The sequence below is a fragment of the Pristiophorus japonicus genome, chromosome 15 (assembly GCF_044704955.1).
Source record: "Pristiophorus japonicus isolate sPriJap1 chromosome 15, sPriJap1.hap1, whole genome shotgun sequence".
Lineage (NCBI taxonomy): Eukaryota > Metazoa > Chordata > Chondrichthyes > Pristiophoridae > Pristiophorus > Pristiophorus japonicus.
The window spans coordinates 126,672,614-126,700,436 of NC_091991.1; the positions used below are offsets into that span (position 1 = coordinate 126,672,614).

The window sequence follows — 27,823 nt, forward strand, 5'->3', positions numbered from 1 at the left end:
GAGAGGGAGAGAACCAGAGGTGGAACACCATCATTGGCCACCCTCACATCAGCAGAGGAGGCTGCATTTGAAGTCTCTGGAGTCACCGATCAGCTGGAGGTGGGAGACGGAGAGAGAGGGACATCTCAGCAACTTGCTGACAGAATTCCATCTCATACAGCCACATGGCTTACAGCAGTCACTCATGGGGATTGATGCCATCAGCCACTGAGTGGTCATCATGTGCATAATGGTATCTGTACCCATTATTCATATGACATATCTAACTCATCTCTTTATTCTCCAACAAGTCCATCAAGAGCTCCCTGCCCCACTGTCCAGCCGGATGAGGAAGACAACACCTCAAAGGAGCCTCCACCCTCTGAGGGCGCACCATCACCAGACCCAAGCACACCCAGCACCAGCATAGATACGCACACTTCAGTGGGTGCTGTGCGAGATAGAGTAGTGTTGTCACCTGGTGTCTCATAACTCACAAGTGAGCAAGAGCAGGTGGTGGAGACAGGGACAGCAGTGGAGACTCCTCACCGGAGGGCGCAGGACGCTCCCAGCTCTGCTCAGCTACATGCTGAGCCTCGGGGGGCCATGCAGAAAGTGGGTGATCCTGGAGGTGCAGGAGGCTCTGACAGGTTTTGCAACTGCGATGTCTGCAAATGTGCAGAGAATGGAGGAATCCATCTTCGACATGAGCACCACCATGTCTCAGGCGATGGCGACTGTAGACTCCTCCATGGATGGCCACCTGCATGGGGCAGCTAAAGCGCAACTCACAGGAGTACATGGTCTCTATGGAGAATGGATGGCAGAGGCTCATAGAGCTCCTCTCTAGGAGGGATGTCATGGCCCCACTGCTGTGCAGCAAGGTGCTCTCCAGCTCCTGGCTAACAGGGAAGTGCGGATGGTCCATGAGAGGGATGACGGTGAGAGGGGACATGGAAGTGGGGGCTCCTCGTAAAGTGCTCCAACTTCTCCCCCGTTGTCTCCCCCTCAGTCAGAGCCCCAGATGTTTCCTCGGATCGTGATGGCCGAGTCTGCCCCCTGCACAGTCGCAGGAGCAGCAGACTTTGGCGGATCCCTCACAGGCTCCAAAACCCAGAGGACGTCCAACAAAAGTATCTATGCAGTAACAGCAGGGAAGTGAGCAGCCCGCCTCTACCTCTGCTGAAGCCACAGGGGTAGCAGCTTGTAGAAGCACACGTAAGAGAAAGGTGAAACACAAATAGGTTCGCAAGGGTAGTCACTGGGTATTCTGTTTATGATTCTGTGAAGTTCACATTACTCTAATATCACACACAAAAAGTGACCAGCTGTGAGGTGGGAGTGATTGTGGTGCTTCTCATGCTGTGTATTAATGACCTCGATCAATGGCCACTTTTGCCTCAGGTTCACAGATGTGGTTCCCGAGCTGCGTGATTCCCATGCTGATCCAGTGAAATTGGAATGGTAGGGTTAAAAAGACTCCCAAGGGTCTGACAAGTTCCTATTAATGATTTAAATTAGCTTGGCCGCGTCCATCATTCGGGTCGCTGCCTGCCTCGCTGAGGGAAAGGTTAGCACGTGGGCGGGATGATGGCGGGTTCTTGATCCGCAGCAAGATTTTTCAAATTTCCCACCTGACCTGCCTTCGATCCGCCCTCACGGTTCCCAGAAAATTCCGGCCACAGTTACATTGTTGCCATGCTGAGTTTAGATGATTGCAGGCACTCCATCGTGTGGGAGCACCAGAAGAATCAGACAAGTTGTTGCAGATTGGTGATTTTAGTGAGAAAACATACATTACATTTTTATTCATGCCCTACACACGCCCGCTCCAGTTTGTTGCTATGCTTCACCGGTGGCTCTGGCACTCAACGTGACTGGTGCGATCATTAACAACACGTCATGGTTGTAAATGTGTCATAGGATCCTGACATTTATACATTATTGAGGCTGGCGCGGTGACACTGCAACACCTCCTAACACCGAGTCATTCTAATAGCGATGGGTACGGCTGGGCAATGCTTGGGGCAGTAATTCAGTGCTATTTTAAACCTCTGCCTCCCCCAATCTCATCAGACGCGGGAGACTACAATCATTTTGTGATCATTTGAGGCTTTGAACCACTGTGCAATACAGATGTTTTGCCATTTTGCAGCATTGACACAGAATTAATTTGCTGGATTCCCCTTTTTTTTTATCCCTTTATGTTAGAGATCGCCACTGTCCTGTGGTGGTGTATGACATTTCCAACCTGAAACTGGTGAAGTTCTTGAATTAGCACAAACCTGAATGCCTGTGGGGGTTAAACTACTCACAACTCTTTGCACACAATTTAAATGTTAATAACATAAGTTCTTAGTTGATATTCACATTATATATAATTGGAATCTTTGATTCCAACATCGGGTTCAAGTTTCGGGCCGCGCCTAGAACGGCGCAGCCCGGACCTGGACGCCCGTTTTGCGCCACAAAGTGCGCCTAAAAAAAACTTACCTATTCTCCGGCTCCCTGCAGGTCCTCTGGAGCTCGGCGCGGTGCAGCACAAGCTGTGGGGGGCGGAGCCAGGTCCCTGCGCTGAAAACAGTGCCGGGACCTTTGCACATGCGCGCTACAGTGGGCGCGCATGTGCAGTAGCTCCAGGCGGCCAAAACTGTGTGGGAGGGGCATGAAGCACGCATCCCCTAGCCCTGGCCGAATGGCCTCACTGGGGCTGTGTGGATAAGGCTGCCTCCCACGCCCAGCTCCTGCTTCCTCCCGACCCGACCCAACTCAACTCCTGCTCCCCACCCCCCCCCCCCCAGACTGGATCCGACCCCCGCTCTCCCCCCTCCCCCCCCCCCCCCGGACTGGACCAGACCTGATCCGACCCCTCCCCCGGGACTGGACCTGACCCCGCCCCCGACACGCGCTACCCCCACCCCCGGCCCGACCTCCGCCCCCCCCATCCTCCCCCGACCTCCACTCTCTCTCTCTCTCCACGCCCCCCCCCCAGACCCGACCCAACCTCCGCTCTCCACTTTCCCCGACTCGACCTCCGCTCTTCTCCTCCTCCTGCACCCCCCCCCCGCCCCCTGACCCGACCTCCGCTCTCTGCTCTCCCCTCCCCCCCCCCCCGACCTCCGCTCCCCCCCCCGACCTCCGCTCCCCCCACCCCCCCGCCGCGCTCCCGACCCCCCCCCCCGACCCCCCCCGGACCCAGAACCCGACGCCACCTACCTGTAAATCCGGTGCTGGGGGCGGGCCCGGCCCGTTCAGCCTCCTTCTCCTTTCCCTTCCCTCCTTTCTCTCCTTCTCCTTCTCCTCCCCCCGCCGCCTCCCCCGCCCCCCCCTCTCTCCCTCCACCCCCTCTTCCCCCTCCTCTCGCTGTCAGAAACACAGACACTGACAGACAGAGTGACAGACACACACACAGACAGATCGAGAGATAGAGACACTGACAGAGACACACTGGGAGGATTTCCGGTGCTGCAGTCGGTAAGTAGAAAATGTTTTGTTTTATTGATTTTTTTAATTTTTTTTATTTTTTATTAATTTTTTTTGATTGATTTATTGGTTGATTTATTGATGTATTTATCATTTATTATTGATGATGGCTCTTTAGTTGTAAAACTTCCCCCCCCCCCATTCTCTATGCCTGATTTGTAACCTACGCCTGATTTTCTAAGTGTAGACAAGGTTTTTCTGAGCGTACAAAAATCTACACTTACTCCATTCTAAGTTAGTTTGGAGTATGTTTTCACTGCCTAAACTTACAAAACAGGCGTAAGTGGCCGGACACTCCCCCTTTTGGAAAAAAAAATCTGTTCCAAACTGAAACTGTTCTAACTGACTAGAACTGGAGCAAACTAAATGCCGAGAATTGCAATTTCTAAGATACACCATTCTAAACCAGTTGCTCAAAAAAAAACAGGAGCAACTCAGGCCGAATCTTGGCCCCATCAAGAGGTGTATTCAAAAACAACTATTGCAGTGAAAGGTAACTAACACAATAAATCTGTGTACTTGATTTTTTCTCAGACATAATGGCAGACAAGGACCCAGAAGTGTATCCTGTAGAAGAGAATGCCTTAGTTGACTCAAACTACAAACCACCAGCACAGAAGACACTCAAAGAAATTCAGGAGATGGACACTAACGATGAGAGTTTGAAAAAATACAAACAGGCTCTTCTTGGCTCTATGCCCAAGGACGTAGGTTAGTATTTAGTTGATATTTATGCTTTTAGTTATGTAACCGTTAAAGGAATGATAATCCTATTTCCTGTCTACAAACAGCCTTGAAGTCATGATTTTAAATCCTTTTCAAATCTTCAATTCATCATTTCTTTTAATACTAAATGCACTATTATGCAATAGCATGCCAGAATAGCTTGTCTCCCATGCATTAGCAAAAGTGATGTGAGGCCTGTGTCCATGGCAAATGAAGGAAACTGGCTCAAATTTCACATTCACTACAAAGCAACCAATCTAAAAACACTCGAACACAAATGCACATTATACTGATCTCAAAAAAATTCAGTTCATGTAAAAGGAGCCAATTGCACGCCTGCCTCTCTCTCGTTCTGTGCTACCCTACTTCTTCAGAAGGCCTCACCTGTTCACTGACTTATATCATGGACTGCCCTCTACTAAGAGTCTCAACCTTTCATTTTGCTCCCTCCCAAAGTTCCCAGTGTTCACTTTGGAGTTCTTGTCTATTGGGCCAGATTTTCCTGAAAAAATAGCGGTGTCTGACGCCGTATGGCGTTATTAATACATAGGATTACATAGGATATACGGCACAGAAACAGGCGATTTGGCCCAACCAGTCCGTGCCGGCGTTTATGCTCCATTCCATTTGAGTCTTCTCATCTAAATCTATCAGTATAACCCTCTTCCCTTCTCCCTCATATGTTTGTCTATCCTCCCCTTAAATGCATCGATACTATTCGCTTCAACCACTCCCTGTGGTAGCAGGTCTCCACATTCTCACCACTCTTTGGGTAATGAAGTTTCTTCTGAATTCCCTATTGGATTTCTTGGTGACTATCTTATATTGATGGCCTCTAATTTATGCTCTTCACTACAAGTGGAAACATTCTCTCTGTATCCACTCTATCAAAACCTTTCATAATTTTAAAGACCTCTATTAGGTTACCCCTCAGCCTTTTTTCAAGAGAAAAGAGACCCAGCCAGTACATCCTTTCCTGATAGGTATACCCTCACATTTCTGGTATCATCCCTGTAAGTCTTCTCTGCACTCTCTCCAGCGCTTCTATATCCTTTTTATAATATGGCGACCAGAACTGCACGCAGTGTTTGGTCTAACCAAGGTTTGATACAGGTTTAGCATACGCACATGTCAATTCTGTTTTCTTATTTTTCCTATCTATCTCTTTTTCTCTCTCTCAATCTGATCTTTCCTTCCCTCTCTATATTTCCCTACCTGTATCTGATTTGACCTTATATTCAACCTCTCTACTTCACCTTTGTTCTCAGTCCTTCCTCTTTGTTTTCTCAATCCTTATATCTCATTGGTTAAGGAGATACACTGTTTGTCCTGTTGCTCACCAAGGTCCAGATGCTCTGTAGCCCTCTCTGTGCTATCAATTTGCACTTCCAGCAACTTTGTGGGCAAAAATTAAAAAAGCTAAACCTGCACGAATAAATGTGTAACGGGGCACGCCGTGGGATGACCCGCTCCAGTAACTGCTGATTAAACGGTGGCAGTCTGGTCAGAATTCAGTGTATATATCTATTTGCTTCACTGATAATGTGTTATATTATAAAATAGTTCATGTCATAGGATTACATGTCCTTCCCCACTCTGTGTGTTCTCTTTTTTTTTCCCCTTCCCCACAGATCTCTTTCCTCCACCTTCACTTTCCTTTATTTCTGAAGGAATGGAGAGTTTGCAAAGTAGCTCACGATAACATTTCGCATCCCAAGATTTCACCTACCCGCTTACAGCAAGCGTGATGACCGTCCTACATGCCTGACCTGTAACTGCTGATTAAACGGTGGCAGTCTGGTCAGAATTCAGTGTATATATCTATTTGCTTCACTGATAATGTGTTATATTATAAAATACACCTGCAATTTCTATATAATGAAATTTATGGCTAACTGGGACCTTTGAAATGATTATGTATTCAAAGGCCAGCGTGCTATGGATCCATTTTAATCAGAGAGTGAGTTTACAACGAAGTCCTATGGAAGAATATATTATACCTAAAATGTTATATTCAAACTCAGTTATAAAATATAGCCAAATCATTTCACTAAGCAACTTAAATCTTGGGAGCCATAAAAATGCTTAGTGTTAACAATTGTCTGCTGAACAATATATTGACCAAGGGCACTTTCAACATTGAAGAAGTGCTGATTACTCTTCCTCACACCAATTTGGTTATCCGGTTTATATACGACTAAAGAAAAGGAAACAATTCCTGGGGTGATCTTCGCCGAATAGTTTAAGTGCTAAAGAGATAGAGGTGGCCAATATGTCTTAAGCTGAAATGTCGGTTTAGTCCATGTTTAGTGCAAGACTCCATCTTGGTAAAGGAGTTGAAGCCAGCACCAGGAATGGCCACCCGGGGGCTTGTTCAACATCTGATCGCCAGTTAACATGCCTGTGAGCACTGATTAAAGAGGCTGCACGGCATTTCAGTGGCTAGCTTTCATCTTAACGCCCCCTCCTAACAGTGACCAGTTGTTTGTGAGTAAGCATGGCGTTGATGAGGATTTCAAGCGCATCTTAAAGGGATAGTCACCACTTAAAGGGACACTCACCATTGCATGTTCACTTGCTGCTGGAGCTGTGAAGAGGACCTCTGAAACACATTGGGAGACTGTCTGGGACACTTTGTCAAGCTTCACCAACATTCGAGCAACATTTATTTGGAAATTTTCCGAGGACTTTACCTAAAAAGTGTAAGTGCTATGCTACGCCATCTTGGTCTGGATGAAGAATGGGAGGAAGACATGAGGGCAGGCAGAGCAGCACCAGCTACTGCTGGAGAGAGGGACAGGAAGGTGAGGTGGTATCCTCCCTCCAACCCGCCCCTCGCATCGCAGGTTCAGGACTCCAGACCTCCTCCACAAGGACCCCCAGTGCCGCATCCAAGAACCTGTGCCCTCGGTCCCAGAGACATCCTGAAACCTGCCGCTGTGTGTCAGCCAGTGCACACCACACTTTCAGTGGACGTGGGTGTGAGGAGCCCGCATATGCTGCTCCATGCAAATTGAGTTTAATCATTACTTGAGTGCTAAACCTGCAGCCTTCTGGTTAGTGCCTGCAGGCATGTTCAAATCATGATCATCAACTAGCCCGAAAATTGTGTGCTAAATCTGGACTTTCAAGCAGTTGTTTCTTACCAGCACAGCACTATTTTAGCGCCTGTTTTCACCCTTTGGCCAAAATAAGCCCCTTGACTTCAGTAAGGAGAAATTTGAACTGTCGGCATTATTCTGGTCAAAGGGTGAAAACAGCACTAAATGGGTGCTGTGCTAATAAGACATGACTGTTTGAAATTCTGGATTTAGCACATAGTTTTGGTCCTAATCGCTGATTACCGTAATTTGAACGCCTGGAGCTGCTAAACAGACTTCTGCTGGTTTACCACTCAAGTGCTGATTAGAAGCAATTTTCATGAAGCAGAGCTCCTCGCCTCCACTTCCACTGAAGGTGTTACGGCACTGGCTGGCACATAGTAGCTTGTTTCAGAATGGGTCAGGGACCGAGAGAGAGGGCGGTTCTCTGGTGTGGCACGGAGGTCGGTGGAGGAGATCCAGAGGAGGAGGGATGTCCTGTACCCACATGGGGGGGGGGAATGGGTCCACCTCACTCTTCTGTCCTCCCTGCAGCAGCTGGTGCATCTCTGACTGGCCTCGTGTCCTTCTCCCATTTCTCCTGCAGACCAAGGGAGACCCCTAGCAAGGTGCTGATGGTCAAGCATTCCCTTTCATAGAATCCTAGAAGTTTACAGCGCGAAAGGAGGCCATTTCAGCCCATCGTGTCCGTGCCGGCTCGGCTAATAAAGGCATGCATTCCGTATGCCATCTTAACCACCTTATCTACCTGGCTTGCTACTTTCAGGGATCTGTGGACATGCACTCCAAGGTCCCTTTGTTCCTCTACACTTCTCAGTATCCTACCATTTAATGTGTAGTCCCTTTCCTTGTTAGCCCTCCCCAAATGCATTACGTCACACTTCTCTGGATTAAATTCCATTTGTCACTGTTCTGCCCACCTGACTAGTTCATTGATATCTTCCTGCAGTCCGCAGCTTTCTTCTTCATTATCAACCACACAGTCGATTTTAGTATCATCTGCAAACTTCTTAATCATACCCCCTATATTCAAGTCTAGATCATTGTATATCACAAAAAGCAAGGGACCCAGTACTGAACCCTGCGGAACCCCACTGGAAACATCCTTCCAGTCGCAAAAACACCCATCAACCATTACCCTTTGCTTCCTGCCTCTGAGCAAATTTTGGATCCAACTTGCCACTTTGCCCTGGATCCCATGGGCTTTTACTTTTGTTACCAGTCTGCCATGTGGAACCTTATCAAAAGCTTTGCTAAAATCCATATACACTACATCATACGCTTTGCCTTCTTCGATCCTCCTGGTTACCTCCTCAAAAAATTCAATCAAGTTAGTCAGACACGACCTTCCCTTAACAAATCCGTGCTGACTATCCTTGATTAATCCGTGATCTAAGTGAAGATTTATCCTGTCCTTCAGGATTTTTCCCAATTTTCCCACCAGTGGTGTTAGGCTGACTGGCCTGTAATTACTCGGTCTATCCCTTTCTCCCTTCTTAAATAAAGGTACCACATTAGCAGTCCTCCAGTCTCCTGGTGACTCCTATAAGGTGTCCAATAAAGTATAGTAGCACAGTTCTTTTTAGGTAAAATCCTCAGAATTTTCAGAATAGTGTTGGTGAAGTCTTGACAAAATGCCCGAGAAAGACTCTCCATGTGTTTCAAATGTCCTCTTCAAACCTCCAGCAGCAAATGAACTATAATGTGAGTATGTCTTTAAGTAGTGCTGGAAATCCTCAGCAACGACTTGTTTACTCCTGTTCAACCGGTTGCTGTTGGGAGAGGATGCTAGATCAAGCACTATCCACCAAAATGCCATGCAGCCTCTTCAATGAGCGCTGGCAGACAATTTAAGTTGCAATCAGCCCCTCATTGATCCTGCGGGTGGACATTCCTAGCACTGGCTTCAAATCCTTTACCAAGATGGCATCTTGCATTATATGCCGGCGAAACTGGCGTTTCAGCTCTAGACCTCACTTTGGTCACCTCCAAGGCTCTTTAATGCCTAAATCAGCCGGCAAAAATCATCTCCCTCAGTCTTTTGTCAGTAACCTTAATAATTACTAAAAGAAAGATAGTGTCGAATAATGTGTGAACACTGGCTGTGTAAGGTTTGTTAAATTATTCCTCATTTGCTGACAAAACCCTCCGTCAGTGACGTGATGTGTAAAATCAGCTTCAATTGTGACTGCCTGCATGTCCCGATACCTTGCTCTGCCCATTGGATCAGTCTCTAAGTTACCTACAGTTTGAATCTCTGTAAAAATTGAATTTTGCAGATTTTTTGCATGTCTGTATGCAAAATACTAATAAGTCCTTCGTGCAAATCACTTCTGAAGGGATGAGAGATACTGAACCAGAGACTCTGTGCAGAAATTAGGATTGGACTCCCAATAGTACCCACGATAACAGCAATCCACTCACATTTGTGTCGTTACTACTATTATTAATGATCAAGTATTGCTTGACATATTAGGACTAGCACAGTAATTTGAGGAATCTGTTATTTATAATGGCTGTTTGCTAGAAAAGTTCCATGTGGAACAGTTGACAGTGGAAGAAATGGAAGATTATTTTTCAAACAGGTTTGGGGCCTGTATTACGTGCTGTATGTGTATGAGGGGGCCTATTGAGAAATATCCAATAATGGATGGAGCACGTACAAGTTAATTTTCTACATCTTTTGCTGTGACAAGTATGAATTAATACCATTCAACGTAGTGATCACAAAATGAGATGAAGCAATTGAGCCAAATCACAGCTGGAAGGTTACCAGACCTAGGAAGATAGTTTTGTAAACTTGCTGTGAATATTGCGGTATCCCCAGTTGCTGCGCTAAATTTGGAGGAATTATTAATTCTTATTTAGAACATTAGTGCTATCGGTTGTAGGGATGTGAAAATGTAATTTGAGATTTAATGATCTGACACTGATTTCTCCTCTAAAGATCCTTTGAACAAATCTACTTTAAGATTCTAATTATACCCATTGTCAACATTGATGAAAATGATGTATTTTGACTCTCTTGCCCCTTTAACAAACATAAGCCAAATTAACTCATTAGTTCGGCTTCCATTGCCCAATAAGTATGCCATTTCTTTTTTACTTTCAATGTGTTGGACGCTCACCCCAAATATAAATGTTGATGAAAATTTCCCACAAGGTCACTTTCAGTTGTGCTGCCTGTCACACCACAGGTAAATATGGGTGGGCATGGCTAATATTCCTCTCTCACTTTCCCCAACCCAACCTCCCAGACAACCATCATCATCATCATCATAGACGGTCCCGCGAAACGAAATGAAAAAATCCTCAAGGGAGGAAGATGCCTGTGCGTGGATTTTTTTAACGTGTGGTGGCTGTTGCACACCAGCCACCACCATCACTATTTAAGTAACAATATAAGGTGCATGGTAATATTCCTGCAATGGACATTGCCTGGAGGGGACCATTTTAAATTTTCTGACTGGAGCGTTCAGAAACTTTGCCTACACGGTGATTTTGGTTGGCAGGTTGGTCCTTGATCTGGTAATTTCCTGAAGACTTTCAACAGGTTTTGTGATTACTTGCAAAAATACATTTCTGGATTGAGGAAATGGATTTCCCAATGGGACTCCCTCTAGCCCTATGCAGTGAAGACATTGAATGTAAATTGGAGCATCTTGGAGTAAGGCACCACAGAAGAGATTCCCAACATGTTGATACACACGTCACAGGATTTACAGGTCTCGGAGCTCTTATTTACATTTCTTTGCCTGTTCGTGCCTCAGAAAGCTGCACATCACCCAAAGGCTATTGTGAAGCTCTGCTGTTGGCTGAAGATCTGCTGCCCACTCCCACTCCGGGAAGGGCATTGTCTGCAGCAGTAAAAGTAACCTCTGCCTTGAATCGTTTGACCACGAGCAGGCAGCCTCAGGTAACCTTGTCATATTAGTCTGGCAGCAGCGCCTGCCATGCGGAAAGGATCAATACTTCCTAAAACTACAGAGGGTGATGCTGACAGCGAAGAGAATGTAACAGGAAGGAGAGGAGGTGCAGGAGAGCACATCAGCCTGCAGTCAGAGAGAGGAGGCAACAACTTATAACCCTGTGCTTTCAGTAAATAGAAGTTGTAATAACATTTCTTCCCCACTCCAACTGCTCAAGAAGACCTACTTTCCTCAAGTCTTCTGTACCTTACCTCCACAATACAGAAGTCCCACTCACATGTCATCAGTCAAGCCCATTAAGTTGCAAACAGCCTCAGAAATTAACTCTGAAGACTATGCGGTCAAACAAGTGTTACATCCCACAACAAAATTCACTAAAAGCTTCCAATAATTTCACAACTTTAACTAAGTATTTTTAACCACTGTGTCATTCCTTGTGCCAGCTACTGTACATGCTCTAGCTCTAATAATCTACATATACAAGGTGCTCCTTGAATGATGTGAGGTTGAGGAAGATGGTGGGGAAGATTTCTCTGGAGCCTTCAAGGACTGAGTGACTCTTCTCAGTGAAGCTGCTGTCCCTGAAGAACCCGTTTCCAGTTGCCATTCTCTTGCATTGTCAATGGACGCTAGGCCTGGGTCTGAAGCTCCCTTCATTTCTGGCATTGGAGGGTGTCTTAAAGAAGCTGGTGCACTATCATTATCTTGTGAGACAGCAATATCGGTTACCACTCCTTGCAGCCACTGGTGCTGGGCATAGGCTCAGATGTGCTATTGGTTAGTATCATTATGACCCAGAAAGACCCAGTCAAATCTTGGAAGTCTGGTGAAAATCTTGTGTTCAGGTTGATCCTCAAAGCACCTATTGAAGCAGTAATAGCTGCAGCTCAAAGAATCTGCCAGTGACCTTCGAACCTTCTCTTGGTGCCATGTTGCTGTAGGAATCTGGGCTCTCACTATATCTAGGATGCTCTGTATTCATGAGCAACTTCCTACAATGCATTTCTGAAGCATGCAGTGGACTCTTCCTACTTCATCATCGCAACCATGTGCATGGAAACTCACTTCACTGCTCTTTTAAATTCTGGGTCCCCAAAATCTGGGTCCTTGGGCTTCTCAGCCGAGGGTGGTCTTCTCTCCATTCACCATGGATGCACAGCTATATTTTCCCCACCCGTTTCCTCTTCACTAGAGCTTGGTGCCTCACCCAGTGAAAACGTGTATGATAACTACTTGCTCCCAAGTGGGTAAGCCTGAGCTAGTGCTAGATGCCATAACAGAGTTGGTGAGGATAAGATGAAAATTTTGGATCTTGATGAGCTAGACTATTCCTCTATGGCTGACTTCATCCTCCAAGATAGCCCAAGGATTTCAAAAACACACAAGCTTGATTAGCTGTGTAAATACTAATGTGACTCCTTGAAGAAATGGTGATTGAGAGTATGGCCATTGCTCTATTTTGAAAGTCTACATGACGCTGCGCCCTCTCTTGCCCTGCCTTTACCAGCCTAAGCTTGGCTACTTGCCTTTCTACTTCCCCATCTCCTGCAGCTGCTACTATTGTTTTGCTTACTGCAATGCTTCCACCTCGTGCACGCACAGAAGATTCAAGATTGGAGTTGTGTATCTTTGGCACTTTTCCATTGCACAGAGAAAACACAATTATGGAGGAATTGGAGGAATCTGATTGCCAATCATATTTCTTTCCACCCAGTTGTCGGCATCCATCCCATAATGCTTGTGGACGCTGGACTCTTTAAACATGTCTGTAGGCTGACACTCCAGTGCAGTGCTGAGGGAGTGCTGCATTGTCGGAAGTGCCGTCTTTCAAATGAGACGTTAAATTGAGGCCCAGTCTGCTCTCTCAAGTGGATGTAAAAGATCCCATGGCCACTATTTCAAAGAAGAGCAGGGAAGTTATCCCTGGTGTTCCTAGTCAATATTTATCCTTCAATCAATATAACAAAAAAACAGATTATCTGGTCACTATCACATTGCTGTTTGTGGGAGTTTGCTTGTGTGCAAATTGGCTGCCTCATTTCCCATATTACAACAGTGACTACAATCCAAAGTACTTAATTGGCTGTAAAGCGCTTTGAGATGGTCGTCTAAGGTGCTATAGAAATGCAAGTCTTTCCTTTCAGAGTAGCACTACCCTCTCGTGATAGGCAATGGCGTTCAGACAGTGGTATTGAGTTAAAAGATGCAGTATTGATGATAGAGATTCCCTGTGGATAAGGCAGGTTTCCCTTCACCCAGTGAGACCAAGAGGCAAGGTCAGAGGGAGGAACATGCATATATAAGTGTTACAGGATGTGCCTCGTGAACATTCTTCTCTTACCAGCTTTGTGAGGTGGTTAAACCTCTTGGGGTTCTTGGGGTTGTGGGGGTTGCACTGACTGCCTCAACCGCCTCTTTCCATTATTTATGCACCACTTCTTATAGTCTTTTGTTCACAGCTGCCAGGAGTCTGCCCTTGCATCTGCTGATAACATATCAGAATGATATAACATTTTACAGGCCAGAAACAGGACATTCAGCCCAACAGGTCTGTTCCGCCGATTATGCTCCACATGAGCCTCCTTCCACCTTACTTTATCTCACTCTATCAACACGTCCTTCTATTTCTTCCTCCCTCGTGTGCTTATCTAACTTCCCCTTAAATGCATCTTTGTTATTCGCTTCAGCCACTTTATGTGGTAGCGAGTTCCACATTCTCATCACTCGCTGAGTAAAGTTTCTTTTGAATTTCTTATTGGATTTATTGGTAACTAATTGATATTTATGACCCCTAAATTTGGACTCTCTCCACAAGTGGAAAAATTTTCTCTACACTTACCCTATCAAACCCCTTCAGAAATAGCAGGTCGCCTCTCAAGTCTTCCGTTTTCTAGAGAATAGCCCCAGCCTGTTCAGTCCTTCTTGTTAGTTGTACCTTCTTAGTTCTGGTGTCATCCTTGTAAATCATTTTTACACTTTCCCCAGTTCTTCTATATCCTTTTAGTAGTATAGAGACTAGAACTACCCGTAGTAAGTGTGGTCGAACCAAGGTAAAAGTTTAACATAACTTTTCTGCTTTTCAATTCTATTCCTCTTGACATGAACCTCAGTGCTTTGTTTGCACTTTCTATGGCTTTGTTAACCTGCGTTGCTACTTTTATTGATTTATTAATTGTCCCCCAAGATCCCTATGTGCCTCTTCCCCATTTAGACTCTTATTTTTGAAGGAGTATATGGCCTCCTTATTCCTGCTACAAAATGCACCACCTCACACTTGAAATTCATTTGTCACTTGCATGCCCATTCTGCAAGTTTGTTAATATTGTCTTGTATTCGCAGTCTTCCTCAGTTTTAACTCTCAATTTGGAATCATCTGCAAATTTTGAAATTGCATTTCCAATTCCCAAGTCCAAGCATTTATGTAAGTGGTGATCAACAGTAGTCCCTGTGGAACACCATTTCCCACCTTCTTCCAGCCTGAGCAACGACTTTAAACCCCTACTCTCTCTCTCCTGTTTTGCAGCCAGCTTTCTATGCATTCTACTGCTTGTCCCCTGACTCCACATGCTCTGACCTTAGTCATGAGTCTATTGTGCGGTACCTTATCGAAGGCTTTTTGCAAGTCCATGTATATTACATCCACCATAGTATCTTTGTCCACTCTTTCTGATACCTTTTCAAATAATTCAGTAAGGTCAATCAAGCATGAATTTCCCATTTTGAAATCTGGATGGAAAGTTCTTTATTATATTTTCAGTTTCTAGATGTTTGGGTAAAGATTCCAATATTGTTTCTACCGCCAAGCTAACAGATCTATTTGTTCCATCTCCCTCTTAAGAATAACATCACCTCTTCACCAGTCCTCTGGCACTATTTCCTTTTATATTAATTTCTGCCTCTGCTATCTCTTCCATAGCTTCTTCGAGATATGCGGATGCAGGGGTTTTATCCCCACAAGTTTATCAATTATCTCCCTTCTTTCTATCTTCAGTATTTTGATATACTTCTTCAAATGCCATGTCCATTTTTATTAGTCTCCCTGGTAAAAACCGAGGCAAAGCAACTATTCAATATTTCTGTCATTTCATAGTCATTACCTGTGAATTTATCTTATGAATCCCTTAGTGCCCGATCCCTATCCTAATTTTCCTTTTGTTATTTATATGTTTATAGAATTGTTTTTTACTTTTTATATTCTTTGATAATTTAATTTTGAAATTCCTCTTTCCCTTCCAAATTGTTTTTAGACTTCTTTCCTAACCTCTCCGTATTCCTTTTTAATCCTCTTCTGTATTGGCTATGTAGTTAGTCTACGTGTTTTTCTTCAGATTTATTTTTACCGTTGTTGCTTTATTCATCCATGGTGTCGTCTTATTGGCTAGTTTGTTCTTGTTTCTTAGCGGAATATTCTCCTGGTCTCTATTGATCACCTTTTGAAATCTTTGTCAATATTTTACCTTCCCTAGTTCTAGCCTCATCCCCTCATAATTAGCTTTTTGCAAGTCTATTACTTTGGTGTTTGACTTGCTTATGTCTCACTCAATCATTATTTTTAAACCATATTATGTTGTGGTCATTATTGCCTAGGTACTCCCCTACACTTCTCTTATTGGCACTAGTTCATTTGCCATTACTTGATCCAGCAGTGATTCCTCTCTTGTTGGGCTTCTTGCGTATTAGGTAAGAAAGGTGTCCTGTATATGGTGTGAAAACCCCATTCCCTTTCCCCCTTTCACAACCTCATCTTGTCAGTTTATTTGGGGTAGTTGAATTTATTATTCTATGTCTTTTACTAATTTCATAGATTTGTCTATATATTTCTCCTTCCATATTCCCTTCCGCTATTAGGTGGTCTGTAATATACCCCTAATCACATGATCAATCCCTTCTTATTCCTCATCTCAATCCATATGGAATCCATTTCCATTATAACGTTAAGTTATGTCCATTTTTTCTACTTCTATCGTGTTACCTCTAATTAGTACAGCTACCCCACCCCCTCTTTCCTTCCCTATCCTTTCTGAATTATCTTATGTCCTGAAATATTTAACTGCCAAACCTGTTCTTTCTGCAGCCATGTTTCAAGTATACCTACTACATCTGGTTCCTCTCTGAGTTATTGCCCCCAGTTCCCCCGTTTTCTTTTGGATGCTGTGTACAGGCAATTTAATTTGTTTTCATTAATCGTTCCTCTTGCTTTATTGTTAACAGTTATTTTATAATTATATTCTACAACTTTACCTGATTCCTGACTGTTTTATGTTATCCATATTCCTTTCCTTGGTCTGGCCTTTTACTCTCATCTCATTTCATTTATCTTTAGGCTACTGTTGTTTCTCCCAGATACTTCCCCTAGTCTTATTAATTTGAAGTCTGATCTATAGCCCTTTTTATCCTTTCCACTAGGACCTTCGTCCCATTCAGTTGAGGTGGACAGTGGTACAGCTCCTTCCTGTCCCAGTATTGATGCCAGTGTCCCATGAAATGCAACCCCTCCTTCCAACACCAGTCCTTCAGCCACGCATTCAACTTCCTGCTCTGTCTATCCCTATGCCAATTAGCAGGTGGCTTGGGGTAATAATCCTGAGATTAGTACCTCAAGATTCTGCTTCTTAAGTTAGCACCTGACTCCTAGGGCCTCCTTCCTGTTCTTTCCTATGTCATTGGTCCCAACATGGACCACGACAACTGATTCATCATTCTCCCTTTCCAAGTTCCTCTCCAGCTGCTTCGAGATATCCTTTACCCCAGCACCAGATAAGTAACATGCCCTTCAGAACTCTCGATTGCGACAGCAATACATCAGAGAATTGTGACAGTCAATTTCACCCGTGGGGTGTAAAGGGGTTGGCACACATGTGATGACGTCACCGCCGTGTGCGCCGCCTATGGGGCGCGGTGCAATGCCATTTTTGTCACCCCTGTCCCGGGGGGAATTCCGGACGGGTCGCTTCTGCCGCCTGCCCCCGGGTGAAACGTCCTTATCGTTCCTCCCGGAGGTGCTAACAGGGCTTTTGGAAAGGGGCAATTTCGGCCCCGGTGACTCATGCTGGGAGTGTGTATCAAATCATTAAAACTCAATTTAAATTTTACACAATGTCAACCAATAGCACTAATACTTTAAAAAAGAATTAAGTGTCTCTCCAAACCGAAAAATGATTGTACATGATTGAAAGGATGCACAAATTCAGAACTGCAATAGTGCTCATCCATGCTCCATAACACCAGTGAAAACATTTAGAAAGTTACAGTGGCAAACTCTATGCTAAGCAGCATGAGTAAGAACAGTAATTTTGTTCTCGGTAATAGAGTTTTAAAATTCTAGCTCAAGGATCTCACCTGAATTGGAATTGATGCAAATTATCCTTCTCATCCACTTTCTTGTGACAGTTTCTAGAAGGCGCCAAATGCTGAGGAAAGTCTGGATTTTCACCATAATCCCCCCCTTTTTATTGTAAGATTTTGAAATTGGTACAGAATATAATAGCTCTGGCTTCAGCTTTAAAGTCCTATTATTTATTGTTTCAGTTTACATTTGAATCCTGACCAATACATTCTTTTTTAAAAAAGATGTGTATTAAAGAGGAAAGTCACTCCACCAAGTTTGAAACAGACTGCTGCTAGTAATCTAAAAGATAAAGCACATCGACACTCCCTAGTTGGAGAATATTTGCTCCCTGGGAGATTAGTTTAATTGAATCTATACATGTTCCATTGTTTCAGCAAAATGAGTACTAAGCAGGCTCCACTGAGACCATTAATCTCAATTACTTTAGAATTTCAAGACCTCAAGCCATATTGCTTTAGATTAAAGCACCCTAGATAGCCACTGTGTGGTCGAGACAGATCTGGGGATTGATAACAAGGTCAGTTTTGTGCCACATAATCTTGTGTTTACTCCCTTTGATTCGAGGCAGCAGAGGTGGGGGCTATATCTAGGGAAGCAACTAAAGTGGGAACCGTTGTTGATTAAGAACTGGAGATTTGTTTATCTTAAGTCTCATTATTTTCTCCATTATCATTTTTACTAAATTTTATTAAATCCACTCATTTCCTCCGCTTGACTTATTTTAGGTTCCATTATACTGCTAATATTTTGTTCTCTTCCTCCATTGTGAAAACGGATACAAAGTACTCATGGAACAAGTCTTCCATATTCTTATTATCTATTATAGTTTCACCTGCATCCCCCTTTAAGTGGCCCACATTCCCCTTAACTACTCTCTCTCAATATATTTATTTAAACTTATGTCCTTGCAGGTTTTTTTCATATTCCTTCTTGCACCTCTTCTTACTTTCTTTGTGTCCCTTTATTGCTTTTTATAGCTCTTAGTCTGCTGGAATTCCACTTTTCCCTGCATTTGTATAAACCTTTAGGGCAATGTTCCCTGGATACTTTGGGTGCTAAAGAGCCTCTGAAATGGCCATGTTGGGATCTTGAGCTGCAATGCTGGTTTAGCCCATCTTTAGCGCAGCACACCATTTTGTTAAAGGAGTTGAAGCGTGGTTAGGAACGGCCGTCCCGAGGATCGTTAAGGCCCTGATTGACAATTAATTTGCCGACTAGCGCTCATTAAAGAGGTTGAACACCATTTTCCTGACTGGTGCTTCACTAACAACGTCTCCTAACAGCGACCAGTTCAACAGGCGTAAACAAGTTGTTGCTGAGGATTTCTAGTGCTACTTAAAGCCATGTTCTGCTTTCACTATTCACTTGCTGCTGGAAATAGACTGTTTGAAGAGGACTTTTGAGATACATTCGGAGACTTTCTGGCATGTCAAGACTTCAACAAAAATCTAGCAACATTTTTCCTGGAAAATCTCTGAGGACATCAGCTAATTAAAGTGGGTGCTGTGCTACTGGTTCTTATTGGAGACCTTATAGGAGTCACCAGGAGAAAGGGAGTGCTTGACCATGGGGATCTTGCTAGGCGCCCCCCTTGGTCTGAAGGAGGAATGGGAGGAGGAGATGAGGCCAGGCAGAGCAGCACCAGCTGCTGGAGGGGTAGGAGGGTGAGGCGGACACCTTCACCCCTGTGGATACAGGAAATCCCTCTTCCTCTGGACTTTTCTTTATACTCACTCGTGAGATGTGGGTGTCGCTGGCAAGGCCAGCATTTATTGCCCACCCCTAAAGGTACAGCCCTATAAGAGAAGATTTTTTGTCTGAACTACTGTTGTATTCCAGGTGAAATTGGGCGGGGGGAAACGCGAAGCAGGTGACAGCGAAGTGGCAACCCATTTTACATCGCAGCCAATTTTCTTTTCAGCGCACGGTGTACAACAGGCTGCTGATTTGCTCATGCCTGTTTTGCGCTTTCACCAAAGACCAGTTTCACCCGATCACCATAATTTTCTGCCCATGGTATCTGTTTTGTCAAAAGTGCAATAAATACTCATTGCGCTTTGTGTTGATATGAAGATGCTGTTGTTGAACTATTGCACTGAAGTAGGCAATTACTGAACATATAGCACTGTGCTTCATCTGCTGTTGGTAAAAACCTCGGACTTAAGGCAGTTCTGATGTGTGTTCATTTTTTGCAGATCCGAATATACCCAATATTCAAGTAGTAAGATTGACCTTGCTCTGTGATGTTGCACCTGAGCCCATTTCCATGGATCTTACAGGTAACAACTTTTTTTAAAACTTTGGTCTTTCTAGTTCACTAAATGTGATAGTACCAGCTGCTGATTCTAATATTGACATGAAAATACAGGTATATAAATTCATAGCGTACAAACATGCTATGGTTCTGTTAGCTGCATGTCCATTTGTCGTTGCCTGATCTGGATGTCCGAGATATTAGATGTAATGTATGCACTTGGTGAGCATGCTCACAGGTTTGCGGAGCTGGGTCGCTGCGGCAGTTCTGAGTCTCCCGCTTAGGGAGGGCGGTCAGGCGTTGGTGTGCGTCAGCACCCAGCATGCAACTTTCCGTCTTCAGACCCTGCAGAGATACCTGTACGTTGAGCCCCCTCCTAGGTGGCGTGCGCTGGCGACGTATTTCTTCCGCCAGCAGTACTGATTCAATTACGACACGCAGCTCCTGTTTGTGAGCCTGGGAGGCGTCAGGACCGCCATGTGGGGACTGCCTGTCTTTTACCAGGAACTCATCAGGGTCTGGAACAGAGTCGCCACCAAACGCAGTTCTCCCCCGTCTGGAGTGGCGGCTGTCCTGCAGGAGCCGCTGCTCAGGAATCCGTACCTCCACAACCGAGGTTTTAGGTGGCAGTCGGACGAGAGGGCTGTGGCTGGCGAGGTGACGGAGGAGCGGGCTGGATGGCGCCAGACACGCTGGCACGGCGCCTAAATTCAGCCGACGTCCACCGCGCGGCCGATGCCATCAAGTCGCTAAAAGCAGCTCTGGGCCCTGACTCCATTAGGTGTGTCGAGGAGGCTCAAGCACGTGGGGAGATCCCGTCCAAACTGACCCCCGTCCGGACGGAATTCCTCATCGGCGCCAAACCCCGGAACCTCCCTCGTGAGCCAATGGCTCGCAACTTGAGCCTCCTCGGAGAAATCCTCTCCATGCCTTTCAGTTCCGCGAGGAGGGGTTTCCTGTACGGGCTGCTCCTGCACACCCTCAACCTTGCCATCCTCGTCTGCCATCCGGACACGTCATGGCGTACCATCTTGCTGTCCGGAGGAGGCGGGGGTCCTCGATGGAGTGTACTCTACGCGGGAGTCCTCCCACTATTTATCGGGGACTTGGCCTGGAGGGTGGTGCACGGAGCAGTCCAGTGCAACAAATTTTTAAGCCGGTTCACGGGCTCTCAGGCCGCCTGCAATTTCTGCGGTCTGGAGGAGTCCGTGTTTCATGTTTTTATTGAATGTACGAGGTTGCAGCCCCTGTTCCATTATTTAAAGGGGCTGCTCCTCAATTTCTGGCTGCACTTCAGTCCCACACTCCTAATCTTTGGGCACTCTGTGCGGAGGGGAGCGAGCAGGTTGGTAGGACTGCTCCTGGGCATGGCCAAGGACGCCATCAGCCGGTCTAGGCGGCGGGCGGTCAAGGGGGTCGTTCAGCCCGACTGCCTGCCTCTCTTCCACGGTTACATCCGAGCCAGGGAGTCCCTGGAGATGGAGCACGCGGTGTCCACCGGTACGCTCGCAGCCTTCTACGAGAGGTGGGCGCCGGAGGGACTGGAGTGCATCATCACCCCCGCAACCAAATTCAAATTTGATCCATTTAATGTTAATGCTTAATTTGTTTAATTTGTCGGTTTTAGTGCCCCTTTGATAAGGGGGCACTTGATTTATAGTTTCAAATTAAAATACTTGTGGAGCAAGTGGCTCAGCCAGTCAAGTGAAGTTCACAAGACTCAATAAAACCCCAGTTAATTGAGTTCAGCTTCTCCTCGATGAGGCATGCAGTTGTGAGCCTGGTGCAAGAACCGGTAGTGTTCAGTTTGATTGTTAAACCTTTGCTAACAAACCATCTGGTTCTTCACAGCAAATGTGTAGCTGTGAATTCTTAAGCAAAGAACCCATGAAGCAAATACACTACATGAGCTTTAATTGTAAATTTATTCTGGCGTTCGTCCATTTGAACCATAGAATTCATAATTATAATCTGAACAATAAAAATGACCCATTGCGGAGTTCCCCACTGAGTATATGCGCTGGGTGATGCGGGTTGTGAGGCCAGTGGGAACCCCCTCGGACAGCTGAGCACGGGGTCTGCTCATAGATGGACTGCTCTCCCTATTGCCTACAGAATCGGGCAGCCTGTGACCCTGCTCCGTGCATTTTCTGGCAGGAGTCCTCACTTAAAGCGGGAATGAATTCTCCGCTTTCATTTGCTGTGTTCAAACTGCTTTTAAAGTGCTGCAAGTGGCTTCTGGCAGCCAGGATGAGCAGGAAGGCTGCCCAGTGATTCCCTGATGCCTCTCTGGAGGTTTTAATCGAGGAAGTGAGGGGAAAGAGGGAGCAACACCTTCCCACAAAACCAGGATGAAGCAGGTGTGGACAGAGGTGGCTGAAAGGGTCAGTGCTGCCAGTATCACCCCCAGGACCTGGCTACAGTGTTGGAAGAGGTTCCATGTCCTCACAAGAGCAACATGGGTGAGTACACCACCTAATGTTGCACCCTCTCTTAGCACCTCTCCCCCGATGGCAATGAAACCCTCCCCGATCCTGAATCACGGCTGCAACTTCCTCACCCCCCCGCCCCACCCTATCCCCGATCGCCTCCAGACCTCTCCCCCCACTGACTGCTGAGTAGCGAATCTGGGGGGATTCTGGGAACATTTACGTAACTGAGATCCAGCCGTTGAGATCGGCCAGGCCTCCACGTCTCCAGATGCGCCGCCTGCTTTGGGGCACACGTCTGCTGCAGCGAGGCCTCCTGAGGCCCTGCTCTTCAGTCAGGCCCAGGCGAGTTGCTCTGAGCCTGCACACCCTGTGTGTTGGGTATGGCCTCCTACGAGCAGCCCCCTCACTTGGTGTCTTCCGAAAGGCGCAGCTCCCTGAGACTGCTGCTGCTCCCCTTCCTCCAACTGTTCCTGCATCCAAAATAGACCGGCAACAATAGCACCCATGATGATTAGAGAGAGGTTTCTGAGGTAAAGTAAGGCAAAAATGTATGAAAAAAGTGATCTGTAATCTGGAGTCTCTTCCCTGGCGAGCTGCCTGGGGATAGCCAGCACCTCGGTGGTCTGATATAAATATAGCCGAATATTGGGTGGGACATGGCCCGTTTAGGTGCAGGGATTGTTGGCACGGCGGGCGAACCAATGTCTAAACCATTGATTTCTGTACCAGCCGCATAGTATTAATGAACCTTTCAAACGCCCCAGTCTCTGGGAGCTCATTGAACCCCATGCCCAATGCCACTAGTATCTCCTTCAGTTCCTTGATTAATATTGCTCACAGCAATAGGGCTGTCAGAACTGCACAGCTCTGACAACTGTAAAACATATTACAGTATATGCAAATCATTACTGTCATTCCCTCTCCATCTCTCTGCACCCGAGGCCTTGATATGAATGTATTTACAAACCTTAAAATGTTCTGTACTTGGAAAATATCATTTTGCTCAGTCTGCTGTGGCCTGACTCTTTTTTGACTTTTGCTCTCCGAGATGTACTATTTCTAATTTCCTTCAGGCAGTGTGTTTGCTGGCTCTGATATCTGCCTCTGCACTTTTCACTCTCTCTTTCCCACCACGAGCAGCACTGTCTCTGCTCTTCTCAGTTTCTGAGCTGCTGCTGCTGCCTTTCTCCTACATGTGGATAACTGCTGCTGTTCTGCATTCTCACTCTCCCTCCTCTTCTCCGTTGGCAAGGTACTGCTGCTTTCGCACCTCCCGTGACCTCCAGCTTTGAGCGCTGTGCGTGTTATCCCTCTCTCTCTTTTAGCTGTATCAACAAACCTCGCAAGTATGGGTTAACGACTCGAACAGCTCCCGGTTCTTGAGGCAATCGATGACCATGGGTTGAGTTTTGGGCTTCCTGAAGGCTGCGTTAGCTGATATTGTTATCAGTTGGAGCAGAGATGACGGCATTATCATTAGTCTGGACTTTGGAGATGGGGAACAAAGCAGCTAGGTACCAACTCCTGGAAAATGCATGGGTGTGAATGTCGAATGATGGGCAGCATTGGATTTTTTAACCCCTCTCCCATCCAACTTCCAAAATAGCCCACTGATGCTTAGGGTCTAGGCTCACCCGTAAAGAATGACGCTCTGAGCATCGTATCAAAACCATAAGAATATAAGAGGCAGGAGTACGTAATTCGGCCCCTTCGAGCCTGCTCTGCCATTCAATAAGATCATGACTGATCTTCTACTTCATTCAACTCCACCTTTCTGCATTTTCCCCTTGATTCCCTTAATACCCAGAAATCTATTGCTCTCTGTCGTGAATATACTCAACGACTGAGCATCCACAGCCCTCTGGGGTAGAGAATTCCTAAGAGCTGCTGGTACCAGTAGAACTGAATATTCATCCCCGGCTTCAGCAAATAAGGAGGGTCAGATTGCAGAGCAAAACAAAAACAAATAACCAATAACAACCCAGCTTTGTGGTTCCTTCTGTAACTGGTGCCAGGGTTCTCATCCCAATATGTGAAAAGTTTCATTATTTTTCACCCTTCCAGTGTTATTATAATGTAGAAGATAAATAAGTGTCGATTACCTAGACATGCCCCAAATAAACAGAAGATGTAAATGTAGCAACAGCACAATTTTCATCTGTATCTGAGCACTCCTCAGATTGAGACATCTGAGTGCTTTACAGAACAGTGGACAGAGGGGAGAGAGGAACTGAAGGGTGGTGGTGTGGAAGCAAAAGCACAAAGACTGAAGGAGGCTTTTCAAAGTAGGGAAAGAGATGACAAAGTACGGGTGTTGAGGGAGAGAATTACATATCTGTAGTATGATTTGGTAATCTACTGGTTCTTCTTGTTTTATTGATTCTTGTCATTAAACTTCCCCAATCTCAGCTACTTATTAGACGTTCTTATTGGACCTAGGTTGTTACTGCAAGGAAATTCAGTACTTTGGAGACTTGAGCACAAATCTAAGCTGACCCTCTGGTGCAGTACGGGGTGCTGCATTGTTGAGTCACCTTCTGTCCAATGAGACATTACACTGAAGCCCCGTCTACCCTTTTGGGTGGACGTAAAATATCACATGGAATTATATCAAAGAACAGCAGGGAGTTGTCCCCGGTGTCCTGGCCAATATTTATCCCTCAAACCGACACCACTAAAACTGATTATTTAACCATTATAGCATTACTCTTTGTGGGAGCTTGCTGTGCACAAATGGCTGCCGCGTTTTCTACATTACAATAGTAATTACACTTCAGAAGTAATTCATTGGCTGCAAAGCACTGTGGGTTGTGAAAATTGCCATATAAAAATATATTTATCTTTTTAACAATCTCCAACTTGGAACTTTCCTGATAAATAGTGTCATTGATTAGGGCTCCATTGTTTGAAAGAAAGATGATGTCATCTGTGCAAGAAACTAGACATGTCAGATTAAATGGCAATGGAATGAATCTAGAACAATATAGACTACCTATGTGTCATTGGAGATGGCAGTCGATGTTGCTGTGAATGATGGTTTCCAGTAATTGCTTATTTTCTTGTTTGGTATCTGACAAGAACAAGTACTATGCTGAAGCAGATCATTATATAAAGGTCACCTAGTGCTAGGGACTCACCTTTATCTGTACTGTAACTTCTAGCAATGAGCATTGCAACGGAATGGGTTATTTTTCATGGGTAATAAATCTTTAGATAGCCATTTTATTATGCATTTTTAGTAATATTGATTATTAAATTGCGTAATCTAGAAAAGTCCCATAAATTTAGTTTACTGGTAATTAGGTGGGCAAAGTATCTTGTACCTCTGATTCAGGTTGATGCCCTAGAGGAAGGACAACACTTCATCCCGTTAAATTTAGTGGCAATGCTTGCATGTGTACAACTCAAAATATATTTCTGTCCTGTCTTGATGGAACTGCGTCTGTCCATAAATGTAGCTGTGACAATCTTTGCCACAGCACTGCTAACAACATAGGGCTTGAAGTGAACAGTGCTGTACTTGACCAAGTCCAGAAACTTTTCAGATGGACAAGCATAGCTCTAGCGGATAGCTGTCATGGGTGAGCATTCAGAGTCCAACACATTTATAGAAAACAAAACCATAAAATGGTGACAATAAACAGCAGGTTTGTTAGCCTTTTGTAAAGAGAAATTAGCAATGGAGTAACTGGGCAGGGAGAGATATGTTGGATTACAGTGAGCAATTTTAATAAGGGAATGTGCATATTTGTGGTAGATTACATTTTTATGACATTGTGCAATTTTAATTAAATATATAAAATGTGCAAGGTGTGAGCGTGAGGTGGAAACTCAAGCTGGAGATATATGGGGGGAGAAATTCCCCAGCGCCCCAATTGTGGGCAGTATCCGGCTGGGGGCGGGACCTCCCGTGCCTGGTGGGGAAGTCCCGCCCCAGCCGCGAAAATGCAGTTACCACCCCGCAAGGCAGTGGAGCGCAATCTCTTGTGCTCCACTTCCTCGTTGTGGGGCGATGCTGGGGCGCGATCAGCAGTGCCACGTGAATACTCCACGCAGCGCTGATAGAGTTCAACGCCCCTCCCCCTTCGCTTAATCATCATAGGCAGTCCCTCAGAGTCGAGGGTGACTTGCTTCCACATTAAAGTGAGTGCTCCGATGACTACAGTCTCTGTCGCAGGTTGGACAGATGGTGGTTGAAAGTACATTGATTGAGGTGCAGGTTTGTTGAAGTGCTTGGGTTGTCCTGCGCTCCTTCCACCGTATGCGTTTGGTCTCCGTTTGCTCCCGGCGAAGAGACGCGAAGTGTTCGACGCCCTCACAGATTATTCTCTTCCATTTTGAGCGATCTTGCGCCAGGGATTCCCAGGTGTCGGTGGGGATGTTGAACTTATTCAAGGAGGATTTGAGGGTGTCCTTGGGACATTTCCCCTGCCCACCTGGGGCTCATTTGCCCTGTCGGAGACACCGAGTAGCTTGCTTTGGCAATCTCGTGTCTTTTTACCCTTCATTTAAAGAGGAGGGGCCGCAACACACTCTGCCGGACCCCAGACCCCAGGGCGGCATGGTGCTGAGACCGCAGCCCAACACCCAAAACGGAGTGCCAGGCTGCGCAACGGCGGCCGCAAGGGGAGTGGGAGTCAGGCCGACCAGTGAGTCGGCAAGATGGTGACGCGGGGCACTCCCGACCTCCCCTTTAATTACGAGAGAAAGCAGGAAAGGGATACTGAGGTGAATGATCAGCCATGATCTTATTGAATGGTGGTGCAGGCTCGAAGGGCCGAATAGCCTACTCCTGCACCTATTTTCTATGTTTCTATGTCCCATGAGCAGAAGTCGGGTCGGTTTGCGCAGGGCAATATCCGCACGGGACGGAAAGGAGTCGGCGCCTGGTTGCACGGCGGCCTGGGACGCTACTGGCAGGACGCGGCACTACTGTGTCAGTGCCTCCTGCATCAGTTCTCAGGAGCCGGTAGTGGGCACACCCCCTCCCCTCCCCCAGGCAAAATGTGTTTTGCGCCACCTGGAGGCGTTGACAGGCGGTGCAAAAAGGGGCAATTTCAACCCAAACCTGTTCTGGCTTACTGTCCTGTCCATCTGAATGGGACAGTTTATAGTCAGTACAGGAATCGGGCAAAAGAAAATTTGATTTTTGTAGTACAGGAAAATAACTTTTTTTTAATTGAAGGGAAGGAAACTGTATGAATAAAAATTAAGGTAAAGGAATTGATCTTAAGATTCAACATTTTAATGTGTTAAAAGTGAGGGCATCAGGACAGACCATCCAAATAAATAGATAGAAGTACAAGGAAAGGAGACTAATTTGGACTTGAACTAATTGCATTTGCAGAAAATGACATTTTATGACAGCTTAACGTACAAAATCTTAAGTAATATTTTCTCTGATGTGTGAATCTTTAGATCGATTTTTGTGGGTCAGGGAGCACTTTATTTTGTGTGGTGCCACACTGCACATGTTGAATTTAATCTACGACTCATACATGAGGAAATTTGGTTTGTCCTTTTCCTGCATCAGATTTACTACAACTGCTGCCCAGTATTTTCATCCAAAT

The 27,823-nt window shown here is 45.6% G+C and overlaps 1 protein-coding gene across 4 annotated transcripts in view; it reads left to right on the top strand.

Moving 5' to 3' along the window:
* Positions 1–27,823, top strand: part of arhgdig (Rho GDP dissociation inhibitor (GDI) gamma) — a 113,440-nt gene that overhangs the window by 48,959 nt on the left and 36,658 nt on the right. For all 4 annotated transcript variants that reach the window (XM_070856717.1, XM_070856716.1, XM_070856715.1 and 1 more), the window contains 2 exons: positions 3,997–4,173; positions 19,763–19,846. In XM_070856717.1, the coding sequence (XP_070712818.1) occupies positions 4,002–4,173; positions 19,763–19,846 (256 nt within the window). In that variant the 5' untranslated portion in view covers positions 3,997–4,001. The remainder of the gene's footprint in view (positions 1–3,996; positions 4,174–19,762; positions 19,847–27,823) is intronic.